Genomic DNA, 12562 nt, shown 5'->3' with positions numbered 1-12562 from the left:
TTAATAGTAATATTTTAAAGATCCAACAAACCACTTCTTCCTATTTCTTAATTTCTCTTAAAGGGCAATATGTTCTTTTTGTCTATGAAATATTGATTAGTTATGATTTTGGTCCTTGTATTATATGGTTAAACACATTTAACCTCCAATTAATTGAAATGCTCATTTAATCCTTTTACTTGTGAATTTTCATAAATTTAACAAACTATTAGCTATTAAACCACTCAAATACTCATGTGTAAGTTAAATTACAACTAGAACATTTTTTTCTATTATATATAAAGGTGCAAGGGCGAAGGCCTATTTAGCGCATTTCCAAAGGTAAGCGGTTAGGTTGACTTTGGAAAGGCTACTAAGGACCGGGTGAAGAATGAAAAACGTCCGCAAAAGCCCGAGGTATAAGGTTTGCATATGTGATCATGAATCGAACCAGATTGAAACAATCAATTGTCTACGGACAAAGCCGGAACATACTATATACTCCAAATTTGAGGATAATATAGTTCTAAAATATAATTTTAATATAACATATTCACATACAACCAACTTTTCCCATCACTTCTTTATAAACTTCAACCGCGTCTTTACATGTACCAAATTTAAACGAAAGACTACCTTATTGTTTTCTTCTTCTTCAAAGATGTCTAAGCCAAGTGTAAGGAAACAAGCCATAGAGAAGCATATTAGCCGTAGTTCTAAAGAGAAAGAGAAGGGGCCAAGCAATTATAGTAACTTGTTTTATTTATCCAAACACCTGAAGAAAGTTTACCCTATAGAGCTTCAAAAAACTTGTTCACTTCCAACTTATTCCCTTTCTTTATCTCTATCTCAAACTTCATCAGATGATTCTTCCCTTTCTACACTGGATGATCATATATTCTCTTCGTCGTTTCAAAGAAGAGAAATTCCAGCCAGCAAAAATGTTGTTCGTGCTCTAAATCTTAGCACATGTCCTAGTGAAAAAGAGCTTATGAGGTGCAGTTGGATCACTAATAGCAGTGGTATATATTTCAACTACCATTACTTATCCTTTTCTTTTTCTCTTTGAACCAATATAATTTAATGTGTCTTACTGTTTTTGTGTTAATTTGGAAATTGGGTGCTAGTAGGAGTCGATCCTAGAACCTCTATCTGCTGCTTTGATACCATGTTGAATTGTGTGACTATTTCATTCAAAAGTTTAAGCTCTTAGAGAGAGAACACGCACTTTTATTTACTTAATTATATTCTCAACAAGATTTTTTTTTTCTATCTTTTTTTTCCTTTTGTTGAGTTTAATATATATATATATATATATATATATATATATATATATATATATGTGCACTTATTATGCGCAATTCTTTTAATATGATTAATTAGTTAGAAGATGACCTACAATAACATATAATTGTCTCTCGTAATCCTACTTTGATAACCTAAAAAATACAACAAAACCCTCCTGCAGAGGATTAAAATACATTATTATGGTACATTCTTTAGTGAAAAATTGTCTTGTCATCAGGGGCGGATCTAGGTTAAAGGTGTGGATTTTCGAAAACATAGTATCTTTTGTGTAAACTATATTTATATTAAGAAATTCATTAAATATATAAATATATATTGGAAACTCACAAACAAGGTAGGCGCTTGGTCCAGTGGTCGGTCTACCACAGTGGTAGTAATGGAACTTGCTAAAGCTTTTTTAACCTCCCTTGATAAGTGTTCGATGCCCCTTGGACATGTATAATCAAGGTTTTTTTTTTTTTTTTTTTAAATTGAAATCGCTGAGACCCATAAACTTCAAATCATAGATTCGATCTCTCTGCTTGTCATTAGTTAGAGGCAAAACAAAATTGGACGTGAAAGTAGGACTTTACTTGGATTATTCACTTTCCAAGTATCAAAGTAAATTTAGGAAATTAAAGACTTATTGAGTGCAATATGTATGCAGATAAGGCATATGTGCAGTTCCATGATGAATGCTGGGGTGTTCCAGTTTATGATGACCAGTAAGTAATTTAATATTTTAGAGCTTAATTATTCACCTAATTTTCCGATTAGTGATACTTCACAAGAGAATATTTAACTGCAGTCAATTGTTCGAGCTACTTTCATTGGCTGGCTTGTTGATGGATTTTAACTGGACTGAAATTTTAAACAGAAGACAACTAATGAGGTACATATTTCCACTTAGTTACGTCTTGATGTATTAACTTATTGGCTTAACATATTGAAAGCCCTTACATTTGCCAACAAATTTTATTTAGATACTCGAAATACGGCTTGTTACAATTGAGCACCCAAGCAAATGATAAATTAATTGTTACTATTAGACACTTTCAGTTCAAACTTTAGAAAAACTTTTATGCGTGTTCTCAACTGTCTATTAGTTAGTTAAGTTAACCACATAAAATATGCCATCTCCTTTAGTTAGACACATCAACCTCAATTAAAAAAAACCCTTGGGTTTTACAGCTTATTGAGGCGAATCCATATAATTAAAAGAGACGGTGTATTTTAAGTGGTTCTTATCTACGTAAATGGACATTTGAGAACACGCAAAAAGATTTTTTCAAAATTTGAATCGAAATTCCCAATAGGAACATTTTATTATGTGTTCAGGTGCTCAATTGAAACATGTCGTAATTTGAGTGTCTAAATAAAATTTACCGACAAGTTTAAGATGTTGTCAATGTCACATACGAAATATAGTTGAATAATCTTTTCAATGTGATAATTATACAGAGAAGCCTTTGTTGGATTCAATGCGAAGCAAGTGGCTAAAATGGAGGAGAAAGAGATTAAAGAAATAGTCTCTAATGCATCCCTGATGTTACCAGAAAATAGAGTTAGATCAATTGTTGACAACGCCAAATGCATAGTCAAGGCAAGTCTCTTAATTACCTTCATTTACCAACATTTTTATGTGTTAATTCCAAATATAGTCAATGAAAATTATATATTATAACAGTAATGTTATAACATTGTTTTTTTTTTTTTTTTTTTTTTTAAATCATGTCAAAGTAATTGAGTTTTCTCTATTATTTATGATCATAACATCACTAAACTCTAGCCGTTATAATAATAAAATCATTAAAAAAAAAATTGTCACAATAAGTAACTGAACTTTATCCATTATAATAGTAAAGTTAATAAAGTTTACGCATTAACGGTAAGCCTACCCATTAAGGTGACTTTTACTTTTATAGTGTGCAAAATCTTGTGATATTACTATTATATATAGTGGATAAATTCGTTTTAATTTGACAAAAGTAGCTTTGTCACTTATTGCCAAAGTAAACTACCATTTTTACCAAATCAAGTTGGTTAACCCCCTCCCCTCAACCCACGATTTAACTTATATAATATACACTTCCTGCGTGAAATTTTTATGCTAATTTAATTTAATATGGTATATCAGGTAGACTTATTTTAAGTCATTAGTTTCACTTATTATGAGTAGTTACCCGTAATTATTTTTTAGATGACTTAATAATGTATACAAAAGGGGATAATTTCAACCCAATATCTTTGGATGATCTAGTTTACAAAACAACCACCAAATGTATGGGTTTTGTATATTTATACTTAAATATAGATATACAATGTGCAACATGTACATATAGTATATATACATATCCGTGTATAGCCTTTTTATATTTGGGCTACTGCCGCCTGCAGGTAAGTAACTTGGCCGAAGGAACTTAAATGAAAGGATCCCCAAAAAAAATTATACATCATTAGTGCAACAACAATAACATACCTAATGTAATCTCACAAGTAGGGTCTGGAAAAAATGGTGTGTATGCAGACCTACTCCTATCTTGTGAAGATAGAGAGGTTGTTTTCAGAAGATATACATCATTAGTGCATAAAAGTTAAATTTATTTATTTATTGATTGATATGCAGATTGGGAGGGAATTTGGATCTTTCAGCTGCTACATGTGGAACCATATGAATTATAAACCAATAATTAACAGATTTAGAAATGCAAGAAATGTTCCACTAAGAAGTCCAAAAGCAGAAGCTATTAGCAAAGATTTGGTGAAGAGAGGATTAACGCTTGTTGGGCCAGTGATTGTAAATTCATTTATGCAAGCGGCCGGAATGACAATTGATCATTTGATTTATTGTTTTAGACACAAAGAATGTGTTAATCTTGCTGAAAGACCTTGGAGGCATGTCTGAAACATATAATTCTCTTGAATTGTTTCCACATAAAAAGATTTAATAAATTATTAGGCTTCTCCAATTTATCCTAATCTTTTTCTTTTATTTTTGCATCTTCGTTATTTAAGTGTATTTTTATACATCAAGAGTTATGATGTTGTAATATCAGTAAAAGTCGTTCACACAATTAGTATGAACGTCATTCTTATTGTCTCATTTATCCGTTTTCCTTTTATTTCCCCTATGTGTAATGACGCGACAATTAAATCCGATCGTGGTCTACTATTTTTTCATAAGATTTTTAATTTGCTCAAAAGGAATTTTTAGATTGTGATTTAAAATGTTCATAAATTACAAGAGAAATAAAAAGAGAATTATTTACTAAATAACTATCCTAAAAAAGATAACTGGAGAAAAATTCTGCTTTATTTCCCCTCTTGTCTCCTAGCCCATAATAGCTAAAATGAAGAACTGAAGGGAACTTATGTAAATGTACCCTTCGTCCAACTAATTTACCAATATGGCCAAATTATACACTATCTATACACTTCGATTGTATATATTGTGTATAGGTATGCATATTATATGTTTAGTGTATATATATTATATGTATGACATATGTCTATTTAGTATAAAGTATACACTACCTATATGTACACAATACATATAGGTAATTTATACAGCCAAATACCATTCGACAATCTAGTTTATAAAATATGTATACAGTGCAAAGATAGTGTATACTTTAGACTAAATGTACATATACTATACATGCCTATACAACATATACTGCTGAAATGTATACTTTATACTAAACATATATATACTATACATACATATACACAACATATGCGGCTGAAGTGTGCAAATAGTTTATTCTTTGACTATGTTAATAAATTAGTTGGCCGAAGGGTACATTTACTAAGTTGTAAATTTTACTTGGCATAGCTTAGTATGTTATATATTTATTGAACATAACTATACTTTTTAATAATTAAGTTTCGTAGTTATAATATTATATTTTTACAATTTATAGCTACCCACTTTTCTACCAATTAACTTACCACTCCCCACACCCCTATTTTTTAGTACACTTTCTCTCTCTCCCTTTTTCCTAAATATACGTTTCTAACTCCCATCTCCCCTAATTTCGTGCTTTTCAAATCAGTTTCTGATTTCTTTCACTTCCTTTTTTTACTCTGTATTAACTGCTCATTAATTTCAACCTTTTAACGTCAAAATTCAACTCTATTTCCTAAAATATGTAAGATTCTCTGTTATTTTTGTGTTCTTCCTCATCATCTTTGTTTCTTTTTGGGCTTTACTAAGCCACAGATTTCATCTTCCCTGTATTCAGTGGAAGTTTAAAGTTTTTTTTTTGTTTTTTTTTTTTTTTTGTTTTGAGGGATCCATGTATCATTCATCCTCATGTCGTTTTAAAGCACCGTCTTCTCCGGCGTGATCTGACCGGCGTCAGTCGTCTTCTCCTTTCCGGTCAGATCTGTAGCAATTACAATGACCAGCCTATTTGACACGAATCGATTCGCAGCAATTAAAAAGATCGACCTATTTGAACAAAAATATTAAAGACCAAATCATTTAACCGCCATGACTGTTCCTAGTTGCCCTCCGCCGCTGGCCACCGGAATTTTTAAATACAGATCTGAAGTTTTTGTTATTGGACAAGAGTAAAAATGTTCATGTTCTCCAAGAGGTATTTTTTCTTATTAATAACCCTATTTTCACTTCACCAGATATGTATTTTACTTGCATTTTAAGTATATTTTTATCTTATTTTTCGATGAACTTCAGTTAATTCCCGTTTTTTCAATTCACCAGATCTTTATTTTGCATACATTTTAAGTATATTTTTGTTGTATTTTTTTATTATTTCAATTAGTTTGTGTTTTGAACTTGCTTAATTCTGTTTTTCAATTCACCAGATTTGTATTTTGCGTACATTTTAAGTATATTTTTGTCGTATTTTTTATTATTTCAATTAGTTTGTGTTTTTAATTGTGTGTTATATATTTTTTCTACCTAATTTGTTACTTGTAAATTTATGCGATTTTGAATTTGTGTTTAATTTTTATCAAAGTATATTTTGTAGTATATATTCAGTGTATTTTTACAGTACGATCACACACTGTTGTAGTGACAACCACAGTGCATTTGACATTGATATATTTGCATTATATTTATAGTATATTTTCAGTATATCTTGAATGTGTTGTTATTTGTTGTGGTTAATTTGTTATTTTGTTATTTTATCATGTTTTGTTAATGTAAAGTTTCAGTATAGCTTGACGCATTCCAGCTGAAATTGATGCAAAGTTTCTCCGTATGAGATACGACGCAAATCGACAAGGCAACCCTGAATGCATTTATTGATAACGAGCAACCACCAATACCTGTCAAGGCTACCGTTGATTATGATGCAGTGACTTTAGTAGATGTTCAGGAGTAGATTTGTAGACAGAACAGTTTATGTTTTAAGTTTTTTTTTTTTTTTCTCCAACTTTTTTTTGATGTATAACATCACTGTTGCGACATTATTTTTATGAAGATTTTAGAAGAAGTTTTATGTATTTTCGTAATGATCCCGCTTGTAGAAGAAGTTTTATGTATTTTGGTAATGATCCCGCTTGTTGTATAGTCTAATCGAAGATTTGAATTCCGTTTTTATTACATTTATATTTTTCTTGTATAGTTACTGCTAAAAAATTACAAAGTGCATTTCAATATCAAGTTTGTATTTCCTACATGTTTTCACTATATTTTATTGATGAACCAGGAAGAGTTCTATGCATTTTCTCTATATATTCATGGTACACTTGAATTCATTATCGAACCATAAAATTCATTTTTCTGTACGATATACTTCAAAAATTAAAGAACAATTTTAATACTTCTAAAATACATATAAAATACAAGTGAAATATATTGTAAATATATTCATTACGATTCAAATCTTACAGATCAATTAGAATACACTCAAAAATACAATCATAATACAGATAAAATACAGTGAATAAAAAGCCACCCTTAGGGATTAAAGTTTTTTTATGGAGTCAAGTTTTCCCATCTTATTAAAGTTACTAAATAATATTCAATATCGGCTATTGCACTCAATAACTAATATTTTTTGTAACGAACATTTTGATTTTTAATAATGTAATTTCATTGAATATTTTTAATAACGAACACAAAACCGATGGTCATAGCATCAGGAGACAATCTCAACTTGTCACTATGCAATTCAGTTGATGAACTAATCAAGCTTTGCGTGATTTATGGAATATTAAAAAGAGATTTTTTTAGTTATATTTTGGGAAAAAATATGAAGAGAGTTTTTGAATTCAAATTTTATGTGAATGCTTAGATGTTGAATGAGATATGTGATTAGATATGGAAGAGAATGAGATTTGCGTGATTTATGGAACATTAAAAACAGATTTCTGTTTAGTTTGAAAAAGATTTTTTTCCTTAAATAGAGGAATTATTTGCTCAACAGTTCCGTGTATTTAGTTTGTATTTTGGTTATATTTATGCGACGCATCCAGGACCTAAATATAGGAAAAATCAACTACGAATTGTAAATAATGAACTTATAGTTATAGCTTATTAGAAGCAGCTAAAAGGTAGCTATTTGAGAAAATTTTACTACTAAGTTTGCCAAACAAAAACTCAATGAGCAAAGAATGTGGCTGACTAAGAGAGCCCATATTAATATCGAAAGCAGGCTTGATATACTGCTTTAGTAGGCTAAACACAAAGATGTAATTTACTGGGTTGGCCTGCAGCAACCCATTTCTCTAAAAACACTTTTTAGAAATCAAAAGTAGTTATTTCTATTTTTCATACTTTCTTCCGGACAATTAGACTAAGCGTGTGTTCGGTATGAAGGAAAACAGTTTCTGAAAAATATTTTTTAATTTTTTCATGTTCGTTTATTCAAAAAATTTGAAAAATATTTTCTTTACGAAAAATAAGCTCCTCAAAAATGGAAAAATGACTTCTCTAATAAAAGTAAGAAAAATAAGTCCACAAGTGCATTCCACTAACCACCCTACCACCGCCCAACCACCAAACCCCAACCACTCTCACCACGCCAACCCCACCCCACCCCACGACCCAACATCATCCCCCTCACCCCCCCCCCCCCCAAAAAAAAAAATTAATTTTGTTTTGAAAAAAAAAAGATTTTGAATTTTTTTTTTGTTTGGTTTTTTGCACCACCCACCCCCCAACTACCAAACCCCAACCACTCCCGCAACCCATGCACCACCCACCCCCCACCCAACCCAACCCCCAACCACCAAACCCCAACAACTCCCACCACCCCAACCCCATGCCACCTACCAACCCCCACGCCGTACACACCCACTCCACGACCCAACACCCCCCCCCCTCCCTAAAAAAAATTGTTTTGAAAAAAATATTTGATTTTTTTATTTTTTTATTTTTTGCACCACCCACCCCCACCCTCCAACTACCAAAACCCATGCACCCCCCACTCCCCAACCAACAAACCTCAACCACTCCTGCAACTCATGCACCACCCCCCACCCCATACGTCCCCCCTCCCAATTTTTTTTAAAAAAAATTTCTTCTGGGTTTTCTACACCAACACATCCCCCTCCCCTCACTCCCCCCCCCCACCACAATTTTTTTTCTTTTTTCTTAAAAAATTTTAAAAAAAATTCTTTTTTCATTTTTTTCACCCCACCCACCCTCCTCGACACCCCACCACCCCCTCCAAAAAAATTAATTTTTTGTTTTTTAAGTTTTGAAAATTTTTCTTTTTTGATTCTCTACCCCCCCCTCCCGCACCCCCTACCCCCTACCCCCTCCCGAATTTTCTACTTTCTATTTAATTTTATCTTTATTAAAAAATTATAAAAATTGAAAGTTTGGGTGGTTAAAAATTAAGATTTTTAGAGGGGGGGGGGGTGGTGGTAATGGTTGTGGTGGTGTAGAAAACCCGTAAAAAGAAAATTAAAAACTTCAAAAAAAAAAATAAGTGTGGGGTTAGTGTGGTATGGGTCCACGCAGGGGGCGGGGGATGTGGTGGTGTAGAAAATTCAGGAAAAAAATTGTGGGGGGGGGGGGGGGAGGGGTTGGGGTGGAGTTGGAGGGGCTTGGGTGTGTACTTTCCGAAAAATGTTTTCTATCAACCAAATGAACATGAGAAAATAAGTAAGAAATTCACTTATTTTTCACTATCTAAACGAACATGAGAAAATAAGTAGAAATTCACTTATTTTCCAAGAACACATTTTCCAGCAAGACATTTTCCTCCATACCGAACACACCCTAAGAGGAATTTATAAACCAATGCTTCCATAGATTCAATCGTGGTTTACAATGATAGCTTTCATACCTGTTTGTTTCCTTTTTTTTTATTTTTATTTTATCATCTTCCGGATAAAGAACGAACAAGAGTAAAAACGAAGTTGATTCAAATAAAGATTTCTCAGCTCTCGTTTGGCCATAGATTTCGGAAGCATATTTTCAAAATGCTTTTTCAAATCTTTGTTTGGCCATAAAATGTTGATAGATTTTGAAAACGAATCTTCAAATCTCAAATTCTAGCTCAAACCTGTTTTTGGGCCAAGATCTATCCGTTGGCCTTTTTAATATTTTTAAAATTAACCCATCCTTTTGTATTTTATAAAAAGGGAAAATGACTTAATAATACTACTTAAGACTCTATATTACAAAACATAAAGATACTTTTTTTTTATTTACAAAACATACCAACAAAATTACCAAATAGAATACCAGATTTGGACTTAATGAGATACCCACGATTTTGGGCATTTTTTAAGGAAAAGAATCTGATTTTAAATGTGGACTTAATTATAGTATAGGTACCAATCAACTTCTTCTCCTTTTTCAAAAGATTCTTCTCTCTCTCTCTCCCTCTGTGATAGACACCATTTCTAGACCTAAAATTCATCTTCTCTTACAATATAAATTTTCAAACCAATATTACAAAATATTTTTTTGTTACTGACATGTGTATTAATTGTATATAAAAATTGATTTGTATCATTTTGAGATATGTGCGATCATTGTGTGTTTGACATCTGTATAAATGTTGAAAACTAGTATATGTATGAAATGTGTATGGAATCGCTATATACTATCATTTTTTAGATATATGTGGCATAGTGTGTATGGATTGCAAATAAATTCGATATAAATTAATCTAAAAAATGTTGACAATTATACGGGTATGGAATGTGGTTTGTATCAATCAAAAAACTTAATATACATATATGCTTTCTCATAATCTATACATACTTTGATTAGATTTTATACAATTTATATGTATCATAATCAAAATATACATATTTCATACATAAAATTATAACGAATTTATACATTTATACATATTGCATACAAAAATTTACACAAATTTATTTTCTGGTGTATGAACTTTGTATGGAATCTGGTTTGTATCAATTACAAATTTATTATACATATTTTCTCAAAATTTATACATACTTTGATTAAATTTTATACAATTTATATGCACTTTATCATAATCAAAATACACATAATTTTAATACATATTTCATATACAAAAATTATAACAAATTTATACAATTATACATATTGCATATAAAAATTATACATATATGTTTTCTGATATATATAAAAACTACCGATTAGTATTGACTTTTTGAATAAAAGTTGAAGAAAATTAGAGAACAATATCTCTTAATTTTGAATGGGGAGATAAAAGTGGATGAAATAAGGGAGCATGGAGAAAATCAGGTAACAATATATTTTAATTTTGATTGAAGAGAGAAAATTGGATAAAATAATGAAAGCAATCTCCTTACTTTATTTAATGTGTTTTATTAATTCTTTTTAATTTACCTGATTTGTATAGATTTTGTAACAAATCTATTGATATATTTTGTAAACTGAAAAGTATCGTTATATTCCGTAAATATAACCTCTTAGTATGTACATATATGTTTTTTGCCCTTATAAAAAGCCCCATCTTTTTGTGACCCAACTAATCCGTATCTACCCAATTAATTCGTATCTACTATGTTTCGCACATTAATCAAGAATACTTCGAAACGTAAGAATTATTTGAACGCTTCAAGCTATCTCCTTAGCAGTCACTATTATTTTAATTCCAAAAATTATGTCACTACTTGTAATGTCCAATAACTAATTATTAAGTCTCCATATCCAAAGACGTCATACATTTGCACAAAGTGAAATGCAAAAAGAAGTACGATTCGACAACAAAATTACACAAATTGAGATTCATTGAACAAGAAAATTACAAAATTAGTAAAATAAGAGTACTGAAACCAAATTCAACAACAAAATTAAAACACAAAGGAATAATTTGGGATTAACAAGTATGTTTGGTATGGTTGGATGTCTTGATAGTTTTTAGAACTTATGGTTATAAGTCATGTTTCATGTTTTTCGAGAAAAAAAGAAGAAGTGAAATACGTGTTGAAAAACTATGGCCAAACACACTTTCTAAATTTGAAAAACTTCACCCGAATCAAGTTTTCCAAAAAAAAAAAAAAAAAATCGGAATCTATAGTCCATCGCTAGCTTAGTAATAAGATTTAGTTTGCAGAAAGTAAGTCGTTTTTTAAAAAGAGAAAAAGATTACCCAACCTTATTTAGAATTTTGGGCAATTCACAGAATTGCCCATCTTTTAGGGTGGTCTTTAAATTTTACCCCTCATGTTTATAATCTTTAAATTTTGCCCTTCGGCTAAAATCTATGGGTTCTAGGTTCTAACCCCCACTCAGTGAAAAATTTAAAAAGAATTCACAAGGCAGAGTTTAAATTTCGCTATGCCCGCACCGAATTTTAGTTATGTTTAACCAAAAGTACGCATTTAAGGGCAGACTTTTGCTCAGGCATATATATATATATATATATATATATATATATATATATATATATATATATATATATATATATATTACTTTTCAAGGTAAACTTTTAGTTATGCCTTAACTAAAAGTGTGCCCATAAGACATAACTAAAAATATGCTCCATAAGGCGGAACTTTTCCTTAAAGAATAACTAAAGTTATGCCGGACCTGACATAACTATAAGTTCCGCCTTATAAGGCAAAATTTATGTCTTAAGGAAAAGTTCCGCCTTAGGAGCATACTTCTAGCTATGCCTTAATTAAAAGCACACATATAAGATAACTAAAAGATGTCCCATAAGCGCTAACTTTTCTTAAGGCATAAATAAAAGTTTGCCTTATAAGGCAAAGTCATGCTCTCTTAAGGAAGTTATGTTTATGGCTGGGCATACTTTTAGTTATGCCTTAACTAAAAGTTACGCCTCATAAAAGATAACTAGGAAAAGACTTTTAGTTAGGCTTAACTAAAAGTCTTTAACTA

At 30.9% G+C, this 12562-nt stretch overlaps 1 protein-coding gene across 1 annotated transcript; it reads left to right on the top strand.

Annotated features, from left to right (window-relative positions):
- Positions 1-559: 559 nt before the first annotated feature.
- On the top strand, positions 560-4369 carry LOC132060827 (uncharacterized). The gene is made up of 5 exons (XM_059453736.1): positions 560-1001; positions 1934-1991; positions 2075-2158; positions 2728-2869; positions 3893-4369. Exons 1-5 carry the CDS (start codon positions 641-643, stop codon positions 4169-4171), a joined length of 924 nt encoding a protein of 307 aa, XP_059309719.1. The 5' UTR covers positions 560-640; the 3' UTR covers positions 4172-4369.
- The last annotated feature ends 8193 nt before the right edge of the window (positions 4370-12562 follow it).

This window comes from Lycium ferocissimum, chromosome 6, assembly GCF_029784015.1.
Source record: "Lycium ferocissimum isolate CSIRO_LF1 chromosome 6, AGI_CSIRO_Lferr_CH_V1, whole genome shotgun sequence".
Taxonomy (NCBI): domain Eukaryota; kingdom Viridiplantae; phylum Streptophyta; class Magnoliopsida; order Solanales; family Solanaceae; genus Lycium; species Lycium ferocissimum.
Note: the sequence above shows the minus strand (reverse complement) of the source record. Positions and strands in the feature narration are given on the sequence as shown.